At 33.3% G+C, this 27,362-nt stretch overlaps 1 protein-coding gene across 1 annotated transcript in view; it reads left to right on the forward strand.

Moving 5' to 3' along the window:
- The window catches only part of Dync2h1 (dynein cytoplasmic 2 heavy chain 1), a 374,205-nt gene that overhangs the window by 314,879 nt on the left and 31,964 nt on the right, over positions 1-27,362 (forward strand). Inside the window, 2 exon segments of the mRNA XM_047518130.1 lie at positions 8,076-8,165; positions 26,211-26,320. Coding sequence (XP_047374086.1) covers positions 8,076-8,165; positions 26,211-26,320 — 200 coding nt within the window.

Below are 27,362 nucleotides of genomic sequence, written 5' to 3' on the forward strand. Positions count from 1 at the left end.
TTTAACAAATCGCATACAAATATATATTAAAAAGATAGTGCACCACAATCAAGTGGGTTTTATCCCAGGGATGCAAGTGTGGTTCAACATTCGGAAATCAATAAATGTCATTCACCATATCAGCAGACTTAAAATTAAGAATCACATGATTATTTCCATAGATGCAGAAAAAGCATTCGATATAATACAGCATCCCTTCATGTTCAAAACACTCGAAAAGATTGGGGTAGTGGGAACATTCCTTAACATTGTAAAGGCCATCAACGCTAAGCCCATTTCATCATTTTAAATGTTGAAAATCTGAAAGCATTCCCCCTAAAAACTGGAACAAGGTGGGGATGCCCTCTTTCACCTCTTCTATTCATCATCGTCCTTGAAACTCTAGCCAGAGCAATCAGACAAACCAAAGAAATTAAAGGGATACGAATAGGAAAAGAAGAGCTCAAACTATCCCTGTTCGCTGATGACATGATTATATATTTAGAGGAACCTGGAAATTCCACCAGAAAATTTTAGAACTCATAAGTGAATTTAGTAAAGTAGCAGGTTACAAGATCAATGCTCATAAATCCAATGCATTTTTATACATAAGTGATGAATCTTCAGAAAGAGAAATTAGGAAAACTACCTCATTCACAATAGCATCAAAAAAAATAAAATACTTGGGAATCAATCTCACAAAAGAGGTGAAAGACCTCTATAATGAGAACTACGGAACACTAAAGAAAGAAATTAAAGAAAACCTTAGAAGATGGAAAGATCTCCCATGTTCTTTATAGGCAGAATTAATATTGTCAAAATGGCCATACTACCTAAAGTTCTATACAGATTCAATGCGATTCCAATTAAAAGTCCAATGATGTACCTTGCAGAAATAGAGCAAGCAATTATGAAATTCATCTGGAAGAATAAAAAACCCAGAATAGCTAAAGCACTCCTCAGTAGAAAGAGCGAAGCAGGGGGTATCACAATACCAGATCTTCAACTCTATTACAAAACAATAGTAAAAAAAAAACGGCATGGTATTGGTACCAAAATAGACAGGTAGATCAATGGTACAGAATAGAGGACATGGACACAAACCCAAATAAATACAATTTTCTCATACTAGACAAAGGGGCCAAAAATATGCAATGGAGAAAAGATAGCCTCTTCAACAAATGGTGCTGGGAAAACTGGAAAACCATCTGCAACAGAATGAAATTAAACCCCTATCTCTCACCCTGCACAAAACTCAACTCAAAATGGATCAAGGACCTCGGAATCAGACCAGAGACCCTGCATCTTATAGAAGAAAAAGTAGGTCCAAATCTTCAACTTGTTGACTTAGGATCATATTTCCTTAACAGGACTCCCATAGCACAAGAAATAAAAGCAAGAATCAACAACTGGGATAAATTCAAACTAAAAAGCTTTCTCTCAGCAAAGGAAACTTATCAGTAATGTGAAGAGAGAGCCTACAGAGTGGGAGAAAATCTTTGCCACTCATACTTCAGATAGAGCACTAATTTCCAGAATCTATAAAGAACTCAAAAAACTCTACACCAAGAATACAAATAATCCAATCAACAAATGGGCTAAGGAAATGAACAGACACTTCACAGAAGAACATCAACAAGCAATCAACAGATATATGAAAAAAATGTTCCACATCTCCAGTAATAAGAGAAATCCAAATCAAAGCTACCCTAAGATTCCATCTCACCCCAATTAGAATGGTAATTATCAAGAACACAAACAACAATAGGTGTTGGCGAGGATGTGGGGAAAAAGGTACACTCATACATTGCTGGTGGGGTTGCAAATTAGTGCAGCCACTCTGGAAAGCAGTATGGAGATTCCTCAGAAAGCTTGGAATGGAACCACCATTTGACCCAGCTATCCCACTCCTTGGCCTATACCCAAAGGACTTAAAATCAGCATACTACAGAGATACAACCACATCAGTGTTCATTGCTGCTCAATTCACCATATCCAGATTGTGGAACCAACCTAGATGTCCTTCAATTGATGAATGGATAAAGAAACTGTGGCATATATATATATACATACAATGGAACATTACTCAGCCATAAAGAATGATAAAACTATGGCATTTGCAGGCAAATGGATGAAATTGGAGAACATCATGCTAAGTGAGATAAGCCAATCTCAAAAAACTAAAGGAAGAATGATCTCACTGATAAGCGGATGAGGACATATAATGGGGGGTGGGAGGAGTTAGCGTTAGGGTTAGGATTAGGGTTAGGGTTAGGGTTAAGGAGAGTGGTAAGAATGGAGGAAGGAAGGACTGTATAGAGGGAAAAGAGGGGTGGGAGGGGTGGGGGAAAGGAAAAAAAAATAACAGAATTAATCAAACAACATTACCCTATGTAAATTTACGATTACACAAATGGTATGCCTTGACTCCCTGTACAAATAGAGAAACAACATGTATCCCATTTGTTTACAATTAAAAAAAAAAAAAGAAAATAACATGGAACAGTAAGTTCTGTAGGGCTAGAACAGAGGAAAGTATGGTAAAATTAAAGTTGGATCACATTTTGAGATCTTTAAAGCCAAAGAAAGGACGTGGGGATTAAACACTATAGAAATAAGGATATATTCATGTAGAAATGATACAGTATAGCAAAATGGCTAAGAACATGTCTAGCCTCCAGAACATGTCTACCACTTAGTGGGGATGTAACCTTAGGCAGATTCTATGTACTTCCCTAAACAGCTTTCCTCACTTGTAAAATGTGCATAATAATTGTATCTACTTCATGTGATTCTTTTGATTTTTAAATTATGGGTAAAGTACTTAGCACAAAACTAGTACACTTTTAAAATTTTAGTTGTTTTTGTTACTTTGAGAGAATTTCATTATAAACAGAACAACTTATGAAGTATGTTATATTGTAACTTTGTGCAAAATGAGTTTATGTAAGTACGGATACTTTGTACATTGCTTTTAGTAAGAAATACCGGATAGGGTATTTCAAGAGGATTTCTGTGATATAAATAATTAAAAAATACAAAATGTAATCCAAATTTGGTTTCTTTTTTTGTTTCTACTGTTAACATCTGTGTAATCTTTGGCATAAATACCTGAAAAAATTAACTTTAAATCATTTTCTGTGAATGTAATATGATGTGGTTTAGATTAGATCATTCAGAAAGACAAAGAACTAAAGGGGCTTACTGATATGAAAATCCTTTAGAAAGGGATCATAAATTTTTATTTATTTTCTCTTTTCCCTGAACCATTAAGATCTTCTAAATATTTTCTAACATGGCATAGCAATAGGCATAGCAATAGAATCAGATAGTTTATTTTCTAATTAAAATGTGTTTATATAGAATGTGGATAATTTCAATATGTCATTTATTGTCTTCTATATTACACATGAATAAATGTAGCCTTCAAATATAGTACTCTCTTTGATATAATTTTATCATTTTCATGACAATAAATTTGTTAAAAGCCTTTCAAATGATGAAAAGTGCATTTTGCAAAGTATATTTAAACTATGTCATAATAGTGTTTATGGAAATAGTTTAAGATCTTTAATAAAACTCAAATGAGTAGACTGACTTTCACAAAGACAAGTAAAGTACTTTGTGTATACTTTGTAATTAGTTTTAATGAAATTGAGAATTCAGTACCATCCCATTTCAGAAAAAAATTTGTTACATTTGAATGTGACAAGTTCTATATTATGTGATGTGGGGAGCCATCCATGTTTAGCAGAATCAGACTTGGTTGAGCCATGGGATACAGAGGTCTGACTCCTAGGAACTGGCAGTCATGAGAGACTCTTTCAGACAGCCGGGGAGTAGGTGGGCCTGTACAAAGGTAGCTCAGTATGGAAGAAATGCTAATTCTCTAAGCAAATGGCTCCTTTAATTCCTCCCCATCCTGTTCCTCACAGAAGAGGCTCCTCCCACTCAGGGCCCCTTTACCTGTGGGACTATAAATAAAGGTGAAGGTGGGCTCCTCCATCTTGTTGGAGGCCAGATCTGGTATGGCCTGATCTGTCACAACCCATTTCATTTGAAAAGAGCATTGGCTCTTGTGTTTTTGGATTAGATAAGTTTATTAGGAATTTACTTATAGCCAGCATCATCCTCCAATAGAAATCTCTTCTTTCATCTATGCTGGACTTGGCAGAACCCCCACAATGTGATATGATCTCATGTAATTTAGGAAACGAATCAGAAATTCTTTCTTTGACATATCTAATTTCACTTTAAATTGTATTTTTCTCAGATTCTTTTATAATTGTATTTCTTTTCATATTTACTTATTTTCTTTAACCTAAAATACATAACAATTTCAAAAGTACAATAACAAAATTACAACTATTATTAACTCTAGTGATTAAGGTTATTTTGTAGATTTTTTTTTCTTTAATGTACCTGACATGATTGGTTTAGGAGTTTTTATAGAGAATTATAATTTTTTATTCTCTTGATAATGTCTGTTGATAAGCCTAATCTCTTTTTATTTTTTTATTTTTAAATAAAGATACAATACTTATTAATGAAGACATTATAAAATATCGTTGTTTTATGTGTTAGAACATGAGCTTTATGATAATGGCAACATGTGGGAAGCCATCCTTATTTAGCAGAATCAGACTAGGTTGAACCATGGGATACAGATGCTTGGCTTCTAGGAACTGCCAGGCAGCATGTGGTGCTATGTGGGAGTGGTTCCCTGTCTCCTTCTGGAATATTCCCACTTAAGAGAACGACTCCCCTAACTCCAACCTGTCCTGTCCATCACAGAAGAAGCTCCTCCCAGTGCTTGCCCCCTTTACCTGTATATTATAAATAAAAGAGAGTTGGGCAAGTTGTTGTTGTAAGAGGCCAGAGCTGGTATGGCCAGACCTGTCATGCCCCCTCTCATTTAAAAAGAGTATTGGTTCTTGTGTGTTTATTGAGTAGATAAGTTTTTTGGGTAATAGATAGAAAAACTGCCAACATCATCCTCTGACAATTAACCCTTATCTTATCCACGTGGGACGTGGCAGAGAGAACTCCACAGCAACTTACCATTTTGTAGATATTAATAGGTTTTATTGCAGTTTTTACAATATTAATTGAATTCTTTTTAAAGCTAACCTGTGCAACTCCAGAGACTGAGGCAGGAGAATCACAAGTTCCAGGCTATCGTCAGCAACTGAGTGAGGCCCTATGCAACTTAATGAGACCTTGACTCAAAATTAAGAATTTTTAAAAAGACTGAGGGAGTGGTTCAGTGGTAAAGTGCCTCTGGGTTCAATCCCTAATACCCGCTTCCCCAACAAAAGAGCAACTAAAAGCCAACTTGTGTATTGGTTATACATTTTAACTTTTCGTAACATACTTATTGCTAACACTACATGACTTTTTGTCTTTGTAAACCAGGGAATCCTTCAACCGTAGAGAAAAAATGCAAGTGTATCCTAAGTTTTAAAAATAAATTTCCAAACTACTGGATTTTAACTTTTTGGATCATTAAGCCCTTTAAAAATTAAAGGGATGTTCTTTTAAAATATGCATATACATAGACACAGAGCTTTATTATATAATTTCAGGAGGAGTAATAGCTAAAATCTTTTTTTGCAAGGGTCTGCTTTATAGCAGAGGTTTTCAAAGTATGGTCAAGTGTGGGGGTGATCAAAAGACTTTTGAAGTGAACATATTGTCAGTTTGGTGTTTTAAGTTTACACAAGTCTAAATACTGCTTAGAGACTTGAACGTGTATTTAATTAGGAATTGATTTTCAACCTTTTAATGTAGCTTGGAAGCACATAGCAAGATATTTAAACATGAGTGCACAAGATTGGTATCTAATTTGTGTTTCAATGAATAGCTGGCTAATTCAGTATCAAAGATAAAGCAAACTAATGGATTTGACCTCAAGTTCTTTCATTTTACCTGAGGCAATTTATTGATTTGTTGCATTAATGCCCAGTAATTGTTCAAATTCTGATTTATATTAATATTCACATATCCTTTGATGAGACGAACAATTACTGTGGAACCATTATGCCTTGCATTAATAATCACATTCACCTAAATTCTATTAAATTCATAATGTGTTGAATAGGTTTTCTTATGACTCATTTAACAGTGTGGTAAATTATGGAAATTATTATTAGCTTTATGTTTATAGATCAAATTTGAATGTAAGCCCTCAGTCCATTTAATGCTGCTCTTGAAGCACTTTCTTTGTTTTTGTTTTTATTTTTTTATTTTGGGGTTTTTTTGGTACTAGGGGATTGAACCCTAGCCCTTTTATAAATTTAGAGACAGGTTCTTGCTGAGTAGCTAAGTGCCCATGTTGCTGAGGCTAGCTTTGAACTCACAATCCTTCTGAATTAAATTAAAGAATGGCAAGTGAGGGCTGGGGTTGTGGCTCAGTGGTGAAGCGCTTGCCTAGCATGTGTGAGGAGCTTGGTTCGATTCTCAGCACGGCATATAAATAAATAAATAAATAAATAAATAAATAAATAAATAAATAAATAAAATAGGGGTCCATCAACTAAAAATATATATTAAAAAAATTTTAAAAAAAGAATGGCAAATGATATTGGCCTAAATGAATATAATATAGAAATAATCCACAAAATTTTAAACTCTCCAGGAAAGTAAAAGCTTAGAGATTCATTATTGAACATTGATCTTTCCACTGAAGTAAAAATGCATTCAGTATTTGTATTAGATTTCATTACATGGAATATAATTTACAGATATCTTCATACTTTCTGAATGTATTTGATGATAAACTTATCTTTCTCTCCAAAGTTAATCTTCATTATAAGCAATTTTCATGTGTTCAGGTTTAGCTACAGATGGTGTGAATTATCTATATTTTAAAGACAAATGCTGTCTTATGTACCAGAATATCATGGAACAGGTGGCTCAAACAATAGAAATTTATTTCTTAGTCTGAAGGCTGAAAAGGTCTAGATCAAGGTGCTTTCAGTTATGGTACAGCACCCTTAAGATTTATTGAAGCCTTATTGTTTAATAAAGGCTCTGCAGTGCATACCCTTATCGTCCTTATGATACTTTTGTCTGTCTTAGATTCTCCCTACTTTTAAGACTACAAAGTCCCTTGGTTTCCACTAGTATTCTGTTCTGTTTTCATTTATCCTCTCTTGAAGGTCCTTCCAGCTTCAACCCACCACCCAGTTGCAAAGCCATAGGTTTTTGTGAAGGCAGCATTCCACTTCTAGGTATCTGCTGAACAAATTCACAAAACTTATTTTAAAACCATATTTTAAATGCTTATTTTTAGCTCACAAATCTGAAATTAGGTAAGACTTGATAGAGAAAACTGTCTCATCTCATCACTGATGGCTGGTTTATCTTCACTGGTTAAGAGCTGGGAGCCTCTACATTTGAGCCTCTCTAAGAACATTTAGGCTTCATGAAAAATGACTGAGTCTCAAAACAGGAAATATAAACACTAGTTTTTTATAACTTGGACCTGGAAGTTAGCACAGCATCACTTCCAATTGGACCAACTAGTTATTGGGCCAGTATTCAGGGAGAGGAACCTAAACCTCAAGTCTCAATATAGGTGTCAAAGGCTTTGGGATCTGGTCTTATAATCACAACTTTTAAGTTCAAAACATAATTATGACCTTTATCTCTCATATATTGAAGGTTTGTTTCACTCCTCTAATGAAACTAGATGTTTTCTAAGTCCCTTTTCTACTCTAAGTCTGGTTATTACATAATTTTCATCTTCTTATTGTTGATATATTCTAAACAGGAGTAGTTTTTCAACTTTATAATTGTAGTCTTTTGTGCTGATGCTTTCTCTGTATTACCACACTTCAGAAAAATTATTTTAAGTATTTTATTCTTTGAAGAAATTTTCCTTAAGAAGAATTCTCCTTTTAGAATGACACAGTAACCTATTCTGTGTCATTCAATTTTAATGAAATCAAGGAAAACAGACATATTAATGAAAGGAATTCATGATATGGATAATGTGAATTATGCCAATTTTATTCCCATCACACTAGTGCTGAAAGTCTTTTATATGTCATATAATATACATAAAGTTAATTTTGGCCCTTTTTAAATTCTAGTGTCCTCTCACATGGCAGAACAAGTGGGAAGGCCCAGAAGATCCCTTACAGTACCTTAGAGGTCTTGTGGCTCGTGCCCTTGCAATACAGGTAAGACTAAATTATTTAATAATTAATATTGCATAAGTGTATGACCATTGAATTATACACATGCATATTAGATAACCTTTTTGCTAATGACTGAGACTGACATGACTTTCTACATAAAGCATCAGATATTTTCATATTCTGACTTTTTTGTATAGTGCTCTTTTAAAAATGTCATTTCTGTTTAATATGGCTTTTCATTATTTTTGAGAATTTAGAGAAAAATATTTGATTTTAATATAGGTAGATCATGTAGACTGTAAATTAAAATAATTCATTAACTGTGACCCATTTGCTTTAGGGAATATCCCTTCCCACTGCAGGAAATTGCTTTTAAAAAAGTCTTTTTCCCCAAATTATCATGTTTCTTTTGTTTAGAGTAAACCAGTCAAATAACTGTAGGAAAATTTAGAAGGAAAAACAATGTATTTTTTTGAGGAATAACAAATTGTACAAATTTGTTGGTGCATGCAAGGTACCTCTTTTCCTGTGACTTTTCTATTGTATACTACCTTCTTTATCCTCATGTTGTATCTGCTTCCCAAATAACTTTCTTTATCACATTAACTTCTCATGTGAAAAACTTCATCTGTCTTCATCCACACTTTTAGTAATTCACATACCTATGCCTCTTTAACTTTGTTATTACTCTCCGTTGCTCCTGGTTTGCACCTCTGATATAAACATTCATTGACAACAAGCACATTTTACTCTTGCACTAAGGCTTTTCAGTTACTTCTTGGTTAGTGTTGTACTTCATCCTCTAACTTTAACCATTCTCTTTCCAGCCTCTTCAGTGTCCTAATTCACTTTTATTTTTGCTTCATCCTTTCTGGAAACCTTTGAACTTGGTTCAGTCTCCATTCTACAGACTGCTGATCTCTGGCATGGGAGATGAGAAATGTTCAGATGTAAAATGTATTAGGTGGGTCCTGAGCACTGCTTCCATATTACATAGTGATGTTTTAAACCTTCAGTACTTTCCTGAAGATTCCATTATGTCACAGACCTGACTTTAGAGAAAATTGGAGCTGTGAAATATGAGCGCTTAAAAATTCCTACCCTTCTCTCCCATCTACAAATTTGTTCAGTGTTACTCTCATCACCTGTGTTTATATTAGAAGTTGACCTGCTATTGAAGATGCATATAGTTGATTCCTCATTTCTTTAGAAAACTTCCAGGGGGGTCTTCCCTTGTTCTTCTGTCTTTTCATCTTTCCAGATCTTTCATGATTTTCAAGCTCATCTAAACTTTGATCACTCCCAGATGTATAGCTGTAGCCCATCTTCTCATATAACTCTAGACGTGAATATTCCAGTGCAATTTTTTCCACTTGATATGTTATAAACACCTAAACTAATATTTAAAACTACAATGCCATGTACCCAAAAAATCAGTTCTATCTGTAATGATTTCCTTAATAAAGTGACAGCTCTATCCTTCCTGTGACTTAGGCAAAAATTTTCAGCATCCTGTTGCCTTCTTTCCTCTCTATATTCATTCTATCAGAAAATGATTTTGCCTTCATCAAAATATATTCAGATACACTTCTTAACCACTTTGACACTACTAAAACTTTGATTAGCGTCATTGTGAAGGCAGCTGTCACCAAATAGTCCTCCTTCTACTCTTGTCCCTGTGCTGATTGGTTCTTAATTTTTTTTAATCTTTTAATTTTTTACAGACTGCATTTTGATTCATTGTACACAAATGGGGTACATCATTTCATTTCTATGGTTGTACATGATGTAGATTCATACCATTCATGCAATCATGCATGTTCATTGGGTAATGATGCCTATCTCATTCCAACCATTTTTCATACCCCCTCCCTATCTCATTTCCTTCTACATAATCTAAAGTTCCCACATTCTTCTCTCACTCCGCAACTCCCGCACCCCCATTATATATCATTCTCCACTTATCAGGGAATACATTTGACCTTTGGTTTTTTGGGCTTGGCTTATTTCACTTAGCATGATATTCTCCAATTCCATCTATTTATTTGCATATGCCATAATATTATTATTCTTTATTGCTGAATAGTATTCCATTGTGTATATATACCAGAGTTTTTCAATCCATTCATCTGTTGAAGGACATCTAGGTTGGTTCCACAATCTAGCTATTGTGAACTGAACTGCTATAAATATTGATGTGGCTGTGTTACTGTAGTTTGCTGATTTTAAGTCCTTTGGGTATAAACCAAGGAGTTGGATAACTAGGTCAAAAGGTGGGTCCATTCCAAGTTTTCTGAGGATTCTCCACACTGCTTTCCAGAGTGACTGCACCAATGTGCAACTCCACCAGCAATGTAAAAGTGTGCCTTTTCCCTCACATTCACACCAACATCTATTATTGTTTGTGTTCTTGATAATAGCCATTCTAATTGGAGTAAGATGAAATCTTAGAGTTGTTTTACTTTGCATTTCTCTAATTACTAGAGATGTCGAACCCTTTTTCATATATTTATTAATTGCCTGTGTGTCTTCTTCTATAAAGTGTCTGTTCAGATCCTTGACCCATTTATTGGTTGGGTTCTTTGTAATTTTGGTGTAAAGTTTTGTAAGTTATTTATAAATTTTGGAGATAAGTGCTCTATCTGAAGTGCATGTGGAAAAGATTTTCTCCCACTCTAGGTTTTCTCTTCACATTCTTGATTGTATCCTTTGCTGAGAAAAAGCATTTTAGTTTGAGTCCATCCCATTTATTGATTCTTGCTTTGATTTCTTGTGCTTTGGGAGTGTTGTTAAGGAAGTCTGATCCTAAGCCAACATGATGAAGATTTGGGCCTACTTTGTCTTCTATTAGGTGCAGGTCGTATGATCTAATTCCTATGTCTTTGATCCATTTTGAGCTGAGTTTTGTGCAGGGTGAGAGAATAGAGGTTTAATTTCATTTTACTGTATATGGATTTTCACTTTTGCTAACACCATTTGTTGAGCAGGCTATCTTTTCTCCATTGTATGTTTTTGGCTCCTTTGTCTAGTATAAGGTGACTGTATTTATATGGTTTTGTATCTGTGTCTTCTATTCTGTACCATTGGTCTGCCTGTCTATTTTAGTGCCAATACCATGCCATTTTTGTTACTATTGCTCTGTAGTATAGTTTAATGTCTGGTATTGTGATACCTTCTGTTTCACTTTGTCTACTCAGGATTGTTGTGGCTATTCAAGGTCTCTTGTTCTTCAGATGAAGTTCATGATTGATTTCTCTGTTTCTATGAGGAATGTCATTGGGATTTTAATTGGAATTGCATTGAATCTGTATAGTGCCTTTGGTAGAATGACCATTTGACAATGTTAATTCTGCCTATCCAAGAACATGAGAGATCTTTCCATCTTTGAAGGTTTCCTTCAATTTCTTTCTTTAATGTTCTGTAGTTCTCATTATAGAGGTCTTTCACCTCTTTTTTAAAATTAATTTCCAAGTATGTATTTTTTTTTTGAGGCTATTGTGAATGAAGTGGTTTTTCTAACTTCTCTTTCATGGGATTCATCACTTAATGAATTGAAGTGCATTAGATTTATGTGTATTGATTTTATATCCTGCTACTTTGCTGAATTCATTTATTAGTTCTAGAAGTTTTCTAGTGGAGATTTTTGGATCTTCTAAATGGATCATGTCATCAGCAAATACATCTTTAGTTTTTCTTTTCCGATTTGTATCCCTTCAATTTCTTTGGTCTGTCTAATGGCTCTGGCAAGTGTTTCAAGGACGATGTTGAATAGAAGTGGTGAAAGAGGGCATCCCTGTCTTGTTCCATTTTTTAGAGGGAATGCTTTCAGTTTTTCTCCATTAAGAGTGATGTTGGCTCTGGGTTTAGCATAGATAGCCTTTACAATGTTGAGGTATGTTCCTACTATTCCTATTTTTTCTAGTGTTCTAAGCATGAAGGGGTGCTGTATTTTATCAGGTGCTTTCTCAGCATCTATTGAAATATTCATGTGATTCTTAACTTTAAGTCTATTGATGTGGTGAATTACATGTATTGATTTCCAGATGTTGAACCAACCTTGCATCCTGAGATAAACTCCACTTGATCATGGTGCACTATCTTTTTAATATATTTTTGTATGTGACTTGCCAGTATTTTGTTAAGGATTTTCACATCTATGTTCTTCAGGGATATTGGTCTAAAGTTTTCTTTCCTTGATGTGTCTTTGTCTGGTTTTGGTATCAGAGTGATACTAGCCTCATAGAATGAATTTGGAAGGGTTCCCTCCTTTTCTATTTCCTGAAATACTTTGAGGAGTATTAGTATCAGTTCTTCTTTAAAGGTCTTGTAGAATTCAGCTGAGAATCCATCTGGTCCTGGGCTTTTCTTGGTTGGTAGGCTTTTGATGGCTTTTTCTATTTAAGTGCTTGAAATTGATCTGTTTAGATTGTGTATGTCTTCCTGATTCAGTTTGGGAGGATCATATGTCTCTAAAAATTTGTCAATGTCTTTGATATTTTCTATTTTGTTGGAGTATAGATTTTCAAAGTAGCTTCTAATTATGTTATGTATTTCAATGGTGTCTGTTGTGATCTTTCCTTTTTCATCATAAATTCTAGTAATTTGAGTTTTCTCTCTCCTCTTTGTTAGTGTGACTAGGGGTTTATCAATTTTGTATACTTTTTCAAAGAACCAACTTTTTGTTTTGTCAATTTTTTGAATTGTTTCTCTTGTTTCAGTTTCATTGATTTCAGTTCTGATTTTAATTATTTCCTGACTTCTACTATTTTTGGTGTTGATCTGTTCTTCTTTTTCTAGGGCTTGGAGATGTAATGTTAGGTCATTTAGTTGTTGACTTTATTTTTTTAATGTATGAGATCAGTGCAATGAACTTTCCTCTTAGTACTGCTTTCCTAGTGTCCCAGAGATTTTGATATGTTGTGTCATTGTTTTCACTTACCTCTAAGATTTTTTAAATTTCTTCCCTGATGTCTTCTGTTATCGTTGCATCATTCAATAGCATATGATTTTGTCTGCTGGTGTATGAGTAGTTTTGTTTGTTATTTTATTATTCATTTTTAATTGCATTCCATTATGATCTGATAGGATACAGGGTATGTTCTCTATTTTTTTGTGTTTACTAATGGCTTCTTTGTGTCATAGCATATGGTGTATTTTGGAGAAGGATTCATGAGCTGCGAAGAAGAAAATATATTTGCTCAATGATGGATGAAATACTCTGTAAATGCCCATTAAGTCTATAACATTTATTGTATTATTTAGTTCTATAATTTCTTTGTTCAGTTTTTGTTTGGAGGCTCTATCCAGTGGTGAGAGTGGTGTGTTAAAGTCCTCCACTATTAATGTGTTTTGATCTGTTTGATTCTTAAAATTGAGAAGAGTTTATTTGATGTACACAGATGCTCCATTTGGGGGGCATAAATATTTTAAATTGTTATATCTTGCTGTTTTATGCTTCCCTTAAGCAGTATGAAATGTCCTTCTTTATCCCTTCTGACTAACTTAGGTTTGAAGTCCACTTTATCTAATATAAGGGTGGAGACTTCTGCCATTTTACTGGGTTCATGTGCATGGCATGTTTTTCCCCATTCTTTCACCTTTAGTCTGTGGATGTCTTTTTCTTTGGGATGAGTCTCTTTAAGGCAGCATATTGTTGGGTCTTTCTTTTTAATCCAGTCTGCCAGTCTGTGTCTTTTGATTATTGAGTTTAGGCCATTGACATTCAGGGTTTTTATTGTGATATGATTTGTATTCCTGGTCATTTTGGCTTATTTTTGGCTTTTAACTTGACTTGTTTTATCCTTCAATTGGGTTTTCCTTTAGGGTAGTTCCTCCCTATGCTGACTTGTATCGTTGTTTTTCACTTCATCCTCATTAAATATTTTGCTGAGAATGTTCTGTAGTGCAGGTTTTCTATTTGCAAATTCTTTTAACTTTTATTTATTGTGGAAAGATTTTATTTCATTGTGAAATCTGAAGTTTAGTTTTGCTGGATATAGAATTCTTGGTTGGCATCCATGTTTTTTCAGAGCTTGAAATATATTGCTCCAGGCCCTTCTTGCTTTTAGGGTCTGGGCTGAAAAATCTGCTGGTATCCATATTGCTTTCCCCTTATATGTAATCTGATGCTTTTCTCTTGCAGCCTTTAAAATCCTACCTTTATCTTGTATGTGAGGTATTTTCATTATAATTTGTCTTGGTGTGGATCTGTTGTAAATTTGTGCACCTGGTGTTCTGTAAGCCTCTTGTATTTGATTTTCCATTTCATTTTTCAGGTTTGGGATATTTTCTGATATTATTTTATTGAATAGGTTGTTCATTCCTTTGGTTTGTATCTCTGTGCCTTCCTCAATCCCAATAATTCTTAAATTTGATCTTTTCATGATATCCCATAATTCTTGGAGGATCCAGTCATGACTTATCATCTTCTCAGTTTGTTCAACTTTATTTTCAAGATTAAATATTTTCTCTTCATTGTCTGAGATTCTGTCTTTCACAAGATCTATTCTGTTGGTGATGCTTTCTATTGAGTTTTTAATTTGGTTTATCGTTTCTTTCATTTCAAGTATTTGTTTTTTTTTTTTCAGATTCTCTCTCTCTCTCTATTGAAGTGTTCTTTTGCTTCCTGCATTTGCCCTTTTAACTGTTTACTGGAATGATCATGCATTGCCTGTATTTGCTCTCTTATCTCGTCTTTTGCTTCACAGATCATTTTAATTATGCAGATTCTAAATGCTTTTTCTGTCATTTCTACTGCCATGCTCTCATTGGGTTCTTCTATCACAATAGCATCTTGGTTTGTTAGGGACATCTTCTTCCCCTGTTTTTTCATATTGTTTCTATGTATTCCCCTCTAGCAATGAAGATCAGAGATACTGAAGTTCCCCCCTGCAGACTTATTATGACCCTGCAGTTTTCCACTACCTGCCCTGTGAAGAGGAGATTAATACCAGTAGCACCCAATACAGAGAAAATGTAGCCCTGAACCAGATAGCCCCTGTAAAGATTGTAACATTATTAAAATAAACAGGATCAGTTCAATTACTATTTACAGTATTTCTAGTTGTGAACAAGAGGATGTTGAAGGGTGTAGGATGTAAGTGAGTAAATAGAGGTACCTGTCAAAGGGCCTCCAGTCTCCTGTAGGTGTCTCAGGAAGGGAGTTGCCCTTCCAATGATGATGGCCACGCCCTCAAGAATAATTCAAAATGCCTGCACTAGCCTCCAAAGAAGCTGGGGAGCCCCAGAGAGGGTGCACTGAGTTAGCACAGAGGCAGGCACAGTGTCCCTCAGCAGTAGAGGACAGACAGGCATGTTCAGCTACTGGCCTCTGTCCTCGGTATGGGGGTGGGCTGTGGGTCTCAGCGCTGGTTTGTCCATGGTGTGGGGGGGGCTCAGCGCCAACGTCTGACCTCCATGTGGGGGCTGGTGGGCTCCTGGTTCTTAATTTTTAAAAACATTTTTTAGTTGTAAATGGACACAATATCTTTATTTTATTTATTTACTTTTATGTGGTGCTGAGGATCGAACCCAATGCCTCATACATGCAAGCAGACACTCTACCACTGAGCTATAACCGCAGCCTGGTTCTTGATATTTTTAAATTATTTTTATTTGTTCTTAGGTATACATGATAGTAGAAGATATTTGACATACACACATGGAGTTATCTTCTCATTCTTCTAGTTGTACATGATGTAGAATTACATTGGTCGTGTAATCATATATGCACATAGGATAGTAATGTTCAGTGCAGTCTACCATCTTTCCTATTCTCATTCCTCCTCCCTTCCCTTCACTCCCCTTTGTCTAATCCAAAACATTCTGTTCTTCCCTACTTATTGTGAGCTAGAATCCACATATCATCCTGTTTTAAGTTGTAGTCCCTAATACTTCTTATTCTTTTTGCCTTCTTTGTTTTCTCCATGGCCTATATATCCATCTAATATTCTGTATATTTTACTTATTCATGTTTTAAAATTTCTAGTATTCCTTCACTAAAATGGGATAGCCAAGTATGCAGTTCACATAAGAGGACTTTTCAATAACTGTTGAGTAAAGAATGTTTCAATTATAGGGTTAATCTCAAGCAAACTTACATTTCTATGTCTCCCTATCATAACAATTTAGCTCCCCAAGATATATTCTTAACTCTCCAGGATATATTTGAGATTTTTTACTTCTATAGACATTATGTTTTAACATTTGAGAACTTATTTGCTCTTAGAATCTCAAATGTTAAAAGTATTTTTTTGAGTTGTTATGTGTATTTTCGAAGGTTTCATCATACTTTGTATTCCTGGAAAAGGATATTCTTAATTTTCCTACCTTATCTCAGTAATTGATAATCCTTAATATAGTGTTTTCCACCCATTAAGTATTCACTAAAATTATTCATAGGAAGACTTGTAAAAATGAAATTGAAAAAGTCTGTGTGGCTCTAAAATATCTAGCATCCCTATTTTTCCTCAGCTGAAATGTGAATTTATATATATATCCATATATATTTTTTTATTCATCCAGTGCTATTTATTGACATTATTCTAAGTGCTGGAAATTAGTAGTGGGAAAACAGAAATCATTTTGGTGAAGGATATAGATAATAAAATTATCAATATTAGATTATCAAAATATTTTTGCCAAAATTCTGAGATCTAAGATTAATATACAACCAGGTTTTAAGCTGGATTATCACCAACATCGAATGAGTTTAGGGTATATATCTGAAATTTTATCCAGTAAAATGTAGCTATTTTTATAGCAGTCATGTTGTAAAATTTTAAGAGTAAATTTTACACTGGGATAGTGATTCCTTAGCACCATCAACTGGTAAATCCTTTTAATGGTCAACTATGTTGCATATTTGGAATACTGAACAGTAGTCTGTAGTGATCTGCAGTTTTATAGAAGCAATTCTACAAAATATGCTATTTGTACTCTTTGCAGAGATAAGTCTTGGTTCTAGAAATGTGACAGTATAGCAGCATAATTAGCTTTCAAGATGAGTCTCTATCTGCACTACAGCCTTCATTACTTCATACAAATTTCAGCAGCTTGTGACATTAAAAAAAAAAATTTCACAAAACATGCAGAGAATACTTAACTCTTATGACAAGTTCATTTTTTTTTTTTTTTTTTTGAGGAATCAGAGTCCAGCAAACAATTTCCCTTGCAAGTAACCGATGATTGTTAGTACTGTTTGCTATGTTGGTACTCTTTCTTGCATGTTTCAAGGCTTTTCTTGGTTAAAGTAGCTAGTTAGAGGCTTTCATTACATCTTATTTTAACCTTATCAGTATATAGCAAGACACTTGTGAAAAATCTTGTGTCATGTAGTTCTGTCTTTGGTAAATAACAATAATAAAAATGGTTGACACTTTTTCTGATATGGTCCATAATTCTGTTCTATCAGATACTATGATATTTCTGAACTCATAATGGAACATGTATTTTTTCAATAAAATGTCATGTGCTTGTGACTCCTAAGTCAATATAGCTTCCATATTTGTTGTATGGTCAATGATAATTGCATAATCCCTTACCTATTTTCCATTCTCTAATGTATCTCCTATCAGATTTATTTTGTTTTTAGCTATTTGCATCTAAAAATCTCTTCATAAGCAAAGAAAGCAGTTATTGGTTTCATTAATTTACATGTGGTTACACTTTAAAAGACCTTTTAACTGTGTATAACATCTATTTGTTATAGACAATATTGAGGTAGACTATTGAAGTAGACTAATGAGTAATCTATTTAAAAATACTAATAATTTAGGAAAATATTTTTCAGTAATATATTTACCTGATAGTCTTAAACTTAAGGTCATTAGGTAATCTCAACCTTTTTGCCCATCTCCTAAAAATTATTGGTAATCTACATCAATGATTTTATCAAGTCTTTTTTAACATCTATAGACTCAAAATCTCAAAAGGAAATTTTGAAAAGTGAGAAAATGAAGAAAAATTAGGTATTTCAAATATTTATTCTCCTTTTTATTTTATGCTCATATTGAAGATAACTTACTTTGGATATTTTTATAAATGATATGCATTTTTTTCCTCCTTGAGCAATTTTTTGAATTATTTTTTTATTTTTATAGACTGCATTTTGATTCATTGCACACAAATGGGGTATATCTTTGCATTTCTATGGTTGTACACAATGTAGACTTATACCAGTAGTAAAGTTGATATTCCGTTGTTATTTTGTCCTCATAAAATGGGAAGTATTCTCAAATAATACTTCCTCTGGAAGGACTCATGGTTCAATAGAACTGAGTAAGTTACAATTAATTTTTTTAATAAATATTATTTAATGTTTCAAATACTGGTATGTCAAATAATTCTATGAAAATCTGGATTTCCTTTTAATCTAACATGTATAATATGTGATATTACAATAATATGTATTTGCATATTATTTGTATTTGAATATGCATAATAATTTGTTATAAATTTATAACAAAATTATAAATTATTTTATAAGTTTAATAGATTTATAAAATATATACTTTTTTAATATTTCTTGACTAAAATGTTTCCAATGTTATTCCTTATACTTACCAAGCTAGTATATTCTCTTAATATTTGTATTTTCAGTCTATTTCTCTATTTATTAGACTCTAAATTCTTCGTTTACATAAAATTAATTTTTCAATGTTTGAAATTTTACTATTGTAATAAGTATTTATATTTCAGACTAAGACAACTTCAACCTATAAAGCATATAAAGATTATTTTCCCTTTACATGGTATATAAAATGCCTATTTATGTATTATAACCAAAAATGTAATAATTAAAAAAAATCTAAATGTCATGCCTTGCTGGCATTACTAACATGGTTACTCTTAAGCTTAGATAAATATTGATATTGTTTATTTCTAGGGTGTCAGAACTATATGTTGGTAGAAGGTAAAAAGACAAATAATAGATTAAATACTAAAACAATTTTAATAAATATCAGAATACTAAAAAAAATGATATGGACTAAGGGTATGAGTTGTCATGGAAGACCTCTGCTAGGAAGTAATATTTAAAGAGAGTGGAATGAAGAGAGCAAACTATGAAGGTATCTAAGGGGGGCGAAAAAAACAAAACACCAAACCATTGGCAGAGGGGATCAGTGAGCATGAAATCACAGACATAGGAATATGCTTTGCCTGTTCAATGGAAAACAAGGAAGCCATTGTGACTAAAGGATGTACATAAAGAGAATGCTACTAGAAATGAGGTTGGACGGGTTACCAGGGACTGTGACATAGATCCATGGAGGCTTGGTAAGGACTTTAGATTCTGAGTGATTGAGAGCAGGAGATAAAAATAATATTCCAGCATTGTGTGAATTGACCATAGGGGATGAATTGCAGCAGACTGAGCAGTTAAGAGATTACTACATAATCCAAATGAAGTTGTTATGGTTTTATGCACTAGGATGGTGGCTATGGAAGTAGAAAAGTGCTAAGATTTTTATATTAGACCTATATATTTGGCTCTGGGGCTTGAGAGAGAGGTGTCAAACAATTTCAACGTTTTGACCTGAGCAATTGGTTGAATGATTTGCTGAGTTGAGGATGCAATAATAGAGTGTATTTCTTATGATGGAAGTGGTCTTGCAAATTAATATTTCTGATTTGAATTTATTAAATTCAAAAACATTTGTGGAAGTAATAAAGAATTAATAAGAGGTTGGAGTATAAAATAAATTGGCAGTCAGGAGCATATTGAGATGGTCTTTAAAACTATAGGTGGTGTGGCCAATATTTGACCCTACTTCACTCTAATATGATGTTTCAAAAAAAGGAGGAAATTATTGAGACTAAGTAGTAATAGTCAAAAATACAGAAGAAAGCTTGGGAGGCTGCAGTGATCAGGAAGTCAAGAAAGAAAGGGTTTTAAAAAGGTCAAAATCATCAACTATGTCAAATTCTGTAGGTAAGATTAGAGAAATATCATTATATTTGGCAATGTGGATGACACTGGTAATGTCATTTTGTGAAGTACAGAAAAATGAAAGCCTGGTCATATGAGGTAGAGAATAAAAAGCAATGATGAGATGGCAAGTATAGACCTTTTTCTTCTTCTTTTGTGTATTGTGATACTTCCTTGCACAGATAAATAGGGTGATAGATGTGACGAAAGTAGGGGAGCTGTGGATTTGTTTTTAGAGTCCAATAAAAGTGAAAAAAGGAAATAATTTTAGGAGTAAAGTTCTTTGAAAGGCAAGATGAAACAGGTCCCAGTGCACATTTGGAAGGATTGACCTTACATTGAAGTGTGAGCCATTCATAAAATAAATTATAATTGACCATTAAGCAAGGTTCTATAAATATGTAGATAATATAAATCCCTGGCTTACCACCCCAAAATTAAGTACTATGCTCGGAAGCCACTTCTAATGATCCTATTACAATGATTCAGGTTCTGTATGAATACTGTATGGGTTTAGCCATGTAACTTTAACTCATTCCTGTCTCTGGAAAGGTCAGAAGAGACCATCAGTAAAGAAATCTAGTTATGAAATATTATTCTTTCACATTTAGTAAAAGAACATCACAAAGGTCTATTGAAGAATGTACTTAGAGCTGGGTGGAGTAGCATAGGTCTGTATTCCCAGCCAAAGACTGAGACAGGAGGATCTCAAGTTCAAAGCTAGCCTTGGCAAGTTAGAGAACCTGTCTCAAAATAAAAAAAGATGGAGATGTTCCTTAGTGGTAGAGCACCCCTAGGTTCAATCTCCAGTACCATTCCCCCATAGTATTACTTGATGCAGAATATTTAACCTTATAATTTGAATGTTTTAAAAATTATGTTTGAATGAACTTTTTAGTATTCTAATAGGTGAGTATATTAAGGGTAGAGGAAGAGTTAGGCTTCCCTTTTAAAAGTTAAGGTATATTCTGTTCCCACATAGACAAGACCATGTTTATTAAGTTAATAAAGTTAAACAAACTTGCAAAAATTAGTCCATCTGAGACAGCTCTGAAGGCTAGTCTCCCTCAGAGTCTTTTTTGTACAGTTCATTTTTTCAGTCAGCTACATAGCATCAGGGATCATCACAGAAATCTCATCAAAAAAATGTCTAAGATTTTTAAATTAGAATAGTTGTAATGTATACAGTTAGAAGTCTTCTAGTTATCCATCTTGCTGTTAATGAAATTCATAACAGAAGGTATTTTTTCCAGAATCTATTTTTTACTGGACCATATAGCCAGACCTAAGGAATTACAACAACTAAGTATTTGTTGGTTTTAAGCAGTGAGAAATCCTTTACGTTTCATGAGTACTTAGTTAATTACTGATGTTTTGTTTCTGGTAGATACCAATTTGGGTAAGGTTTTCTGATTTTATTTTTATGTTTGTGTGTTTCTCTTTTACTACTTAAAAAAAAAAAAAAATTGGTACTGGGGATTGAACCACCAGGGGCACTTAATCACAGACCCACATCTCCAGCTCTTTTTTTATATTTTATTTAGAGACAAGGTCTTATGGGTTTCTTAGGGCCTCACTAAGTTGCTGAGGCTGGCTTTGAACTCCTACTTCAGTCTTCCAAACTGATGGGATTACAGGTATGTGTCACCACGCCCAGCATTTTTTCCATTTTTATCAAATATTTTTCCAAATATTTTTCTTTTTGATGTCCAAAAAAATCAATAAGGTGGGACCCAAAATATTAGAATATTTTTTGCATTATATGCAGTTCCCTCATAAACAGAGTAGAAACCTTATTCTTTTAAGATACAAGAAACAAAATTATGAAGACTGATTAACACATAGCAGGTCATTTTTGGAATCTGAAACACTTCTGAAACATTTTTCTTTTCTACCTACATAGTGGCAAGTTCTATACTTACTATAATAAGTGGTTAAATCAGAAAGAAATAACTTTCTATAGAAAAATTAGGATATTAATTTTAAAGGTAATAGTAAATCAGAAAGGGAGCTTACTATATATTGTATCTATAGTGTTTTCCACTGGAGTGAATGTTTGTATATTTTCCCATAATATCATTTACCAAAATCATTTTCTGTTCATAAATTAGCATATGGGAAAATTTCCTAGTTAACTTAAAACTCTCACTAAAAAATATCCCACAGGAAAATAGTATTCTATTTTTCTGTGGCTGCAAATCTACTGCCAATACAGGTATTCATATTCAACAGAATGATTAGAAGTTAAAATACCATTAAACAAGGTTACATGTCAAAATGATTTCTGTACCTTAGTAAGGAAATGTAAATGGTTACAAAATCATATTCAGTCTTCAAAAGAATTCTTCTCAGTGGAAGAGGGCATGATAGAACAGTGAGAGATTTCAGCATTCTCCTTTAATCTGATGAAGATGAGAAATACCTGGAACATCAAAATTTCTTTATAAGACCATAATATTAAAGCCCCTCCCAAGAACTAATTTGGTTAAAATTAATTTCCTAAAAGTATAAAAATGGTTAAAAGAACACTTTGATTTCTTTGAAGTTTTACTTCGAAAACTCCCCAGAAATCAACAAAGTGAAGTCCTTAGAAATTTTTTTTCTCTGTTTCTTAATTCCTATTAATAGCATGTGGCACTCTAGATTTCATAAAGGTAAAGTGTATAAAAATTAGTCACATTAAACTGGTAACATTAGGAAAGACATTTCCAAGGTAAAGATATTTGAATAGAGACCTGAAGGAGGAAAGGGAATAACCATGCAAATAGGTATGTGGTAGTGAAGTGTCAGGCAGAGGGAATAGCAAGTGAAACATGCTGAGGCAGAAGAGTGTTTTGAGAAAAGGAGATCATGGTGACTGAAGAAAAGGTTGTCAGAGAAGACAAAGGTTAAGGTAGATATGGTGGCACGGAGAGGGGTTTGGAATAAGCACAGGGGCAGACAGTGTAGTCTTTGTATGCTATTTTAAGGGCCTTGGCTTCTGTGAGATGGATTCACTCTGGGTAATTTGAGACTATATACAGGGGTTGGCATTGAAGGGTAATTCTTAAAATTTATATATGTATTTGCCTTTGGTCTTCAAACTGTCTGCTTCAAATTTCAACAATGAAATACTGGCTTGTCTATCTCCCCCCAGAAATTGCCCAATTTTTTTAAAGGATAAAAATTGCCTTAAATTCAAGCATATAATGAATAAGCCAAAATCTTTATTCATACCATGTCGTACACTGAATTTATATTCAAATGTTTCCCATAGATGTGGTGATTATTATATGTAGAAATTATTCCTGATTTTTTTCATACAGGTCTAAAACATTGTTGAATTTAAAAGTAGAATTTACCAATAATTTAAACAACATGTTTTAGGTAAGAAATGAATTTAATTCTCTGACCTTCTTTGAAAAAAAATATTTTAAGTTCCATCAAAAACCAAATTGAAGGGGGCTAAGGAGATAGTTCAGTCGGTAGAGTGCTTTCTTTGCAAGCACAAGGCCCTGGGTTCGATCCCCAGCACCCCCCCAAAAAAAAAACAAAAAAAACAAATTGAAGCCATATTTTTGCTCATCGAATTCTACTTTGCTTAGTCTAAAACCCTGAAATGTTTTCCTATAAAAAAATAGCATTTTATAAGTTCATCTTTCCCCTCAGTAATATTAAACCATTAAGTCACTGAAGTAGCATTTTTACAAATTTAGATATATATTTAAGTCACCATTTAGAGCCAAAGATTGTCAGTGTGGATAAAACAAGACCAACTATGATGGCATCAGGGCACTGCACTTTTAAGTATAACAACTAATAGGTTAAAAGTAAAAGAATGGAAAATGAGACACTGTATACTAACCAAAAAAAGCTAACTTGCTATATTAATGCAAACAGAGTAGTATTACAGATTTTAATTTATTTTATTCTCTTCCCAGCTGAGAGATGTAAATGCTTAAGTAGAGAATAGGCTGTTATATTACACAGACACATCCTTCCTAAAACAGTAATAAGTTAAGACTTTTTTTTCTGAATGGCTTAGAAATCATGCAAAATGAATTACTGCATAAAAGAGAATTTTGAAAGTTTTTTAATAGCTGATTTGATTATAGTACTATTTCTTTATACCAGCCAAAATAATAGATTCAGATAGCTGTATGCCTTCTATTAAGGTACCTTAGCAACTGCAGGAAATATTATGGAGAAACAAATCACTTAATCACTGAGTTTTTTTCCGGGCTCCAACACCTACTAACAGAACTTGGACAAGACCTTTAACCTCACTGTACCTCTAATTCTTCATTTGTAAAGAGGGGATACTAACTTGCAGGTTTGTGGTAAGCATAAAATTGGTTAATACATGAAAAGCATTTGTGTTACAGAAGACTTTATTTTTGTCATTGGTTCCAAGTGGCAATTTAAAAACTATACTTTTTAAACATATTTTTAAAACTAAAGTATTTTCAAACATACTTTTTAAAGATTTTTTAACAGAATGCATTTTGGTTCATGGGGTACATCATTTCGTTTCTATGGCTGTGCACGATGCAGATTCATACCATTCGTGTAATCATACATGTACGTAGAGTAATGATCTCTGTCTCATTTTACCATTTTCCATACCTCCCATCCCACCCATTTCCCTCTACATAATATAGTGTTCCTCCATTCTTCTCTCACACTCCACCTCCCCACACCATTTATATATCATCATCATCTTATGAGGGAAAACATTTGGCCATTGGTTTTTTGGGATTGGCTTATTTCACTTAGCATGATATTCTCAAATTCCATTCATTTATCTGCAAATGCCATGATTTTATTCTTTATGGCTGAATAATATCCCATTGTGTATGTATACCACAGTTTCTTTATCCATTCATCTTACTCCTTGGTTTCTACACAAAGGACTAAAAATTAGCATACTACAGTAACACAGCCACATCAATGTTTATTAGCAGCTCAATTCACAATAGCTAGATTGTAAAACCAAACTAGATGTCCTTCAACAGATGACTGGATAAAGAAACTGTCAAACATTCTTTATGCTGATGTGTACTATTGCAGGTAACAGTATAGAATGTTTTATAAAATGGCAGAAAAATAGAAAAGACTACTTTAAAATACCCATTGAAAAAAGAATTATTCTTGGACATTACCTTCCACTTTAATGCTTGATTCAAAAGGTAATAAATTTACTATCAAATCTGGATCTGGAACTGCAACTCTAATTCAGTTTGTAATGTCAAAACATAAAGATCCTGAGGACTCTTGACAGACCTGAATGCTCAATGTCTACTGAGCATACTCAAGAAATGAGTCATCAGTAGAAGTGGTGGTCCAAACTGAAATATATATATTTTCATATACATATATATATACTGCTATATATAAAATTAATTTTCACAAAGGACTTAAAATCAGTATACTACAGTAACACAGCCACATCAATATTTATAGCAACTTAATTCACAATAGCTAGATTGTGAAACCAACCTAGATGCCCTTCAACATTTAAACGATAAAGAAACTGTGCTATACATACTCAGGGGAATATTATTCAGCCATAAAGAAAAAATAATATGGCATTTGCAAGTAAATGGATGTAGCTGGAGAATATAATGCTAAGTGAAATAAGCCAATCCAAAAAAAAAAAATAAAGGCTGAATGTCTTTCCTGATAAGTAGATGATGATACATAATGGTGGTTGGGGGGTGGAGGGTAAGAGGAGAAAGGAGGAACTTTGGATTATGTAGAGGGAAATGAGAGGGGAGGAGGGGAGAGGGGTATGAAGATGATGGAATGAGACAGACCATTACTCTATGTACATGTATGATTACATGAACAGTATGACTCTACATTGTGTACATCCATAGAAATGAAAAATTGTACCTCTTTTGTGTACAATGAATCAAAATGCAGTCTGTAAAAATTAAAAAATTTTTAAAAAGAAATTTTGAGATTTTTACTAGCAAAAGATTTTACAAGGATGGATATTATGTCAAATTACTATGTTAGGCTTTACAATATAAAGTCAAAATTCTATTTTTTTTCTAGACACCATTTCAGAGCATTTGGAAACTGCATGACTGTCTCATTGAAAATGATTTATGAATAATTCTTTAACTGATTTTTAAGAATATATGTATATATTTATTTCCTCCCTTCTCCTCTAGAACTGGGTAGATAAAGCTGAAAAGCAGACTCTTCTTTCTGACACACTTGACCTATCAGAACTCTTCCATCCAGACACATTTCTTAATGCTCTTCGCCAGGAAACTGCAAGGTAATTAAAAGTAAAATGCTTTGCCTACTTGTTCCTGAGGGTATTTAGATTTTGTTTTAGTTAGTTCTGATCACATTGCCTTGATATTATTAAATTCATAATTTTAATATTATCAAATTTATTGAGAAATTAATTTATTGTTGAAATCCATAGTTATGTTATTCTCTAATACTTTATTTTTTAAAACTCTTTAAGTATAAAAAATGATTGCTTTTAATTATGTATTTATTAGAATTGAAAAAGGTGAAATTTAACTTAAAAATTTAGTCATTTATCTAGACTTGTCCATTATGAAGTTATTTAAATTTTACATTTCACATGTCACATGGAAATTTAAACAATTTAAAGTTAAGACTAAAAAATTATTTTCTCTCACATTAGCCACATTCAAAATGCTTGATATCTAAATATGGCTACCATTTTGGACTGCATGAAAACATTTTATCTTTATAAAAAATTCTGCTGACCAACAGTGACTAGCCTTCATGGTGGAGAAAAGGACCTTGTAGTTAAGATCAAGTTGATTTTTGTACCAGATTCTGATTACTTATAAATTTTTAACAAGTTAGAATGTAATGAAATACCAAAAATAGTACCAAAAATATATTGAATAAACAGTTGCTTAGTTACTCAGGGAGATTTCAGTTTATACAGCCTCAAGATAATATAAATATCAATATTTTAGTTTTGCTAATAAGCATTCATTGAACACTTATTTTGGGCAGTAGTCCAAATGGAGGATATAAAAATGAAATGCCATGTACTTAAGGAATTCGTAACCTTAAAGAAAGACTGATATAGAAACAGTTAAATTTTAAAACATGGTATAAAATCTGAGATATTATGCATAAGAGATCTTAATTTGCACATTGTAAATATTTCAGTTTAAAATAATAAGACTATCTTCTGTTGCTTATTAATTCTCTGAGGATTTGGGGTTGGGAGTTGGTTCTAGGGATTGAACCTTGGGACTTACACATGCTAAAAATACTATCCCTGAACTATACCCCCAATTCCCCTGATAATTGTGACTTTTGATGCT

The sequence above is a fragment of the Sciurus carolinensis genome, chromosome 11 (assembly GCF_902686445.1).
Source record: "Sciurus carolinensis chromosome 11, mSciCar1.2, whole genome shotgun sequence".
Lineage (NCBI taxonomy): Eukaryota > Metazoa > Chordata > Mammalia > Rodentia > Sciuridae > Sciurus > Sciurus carolinensis.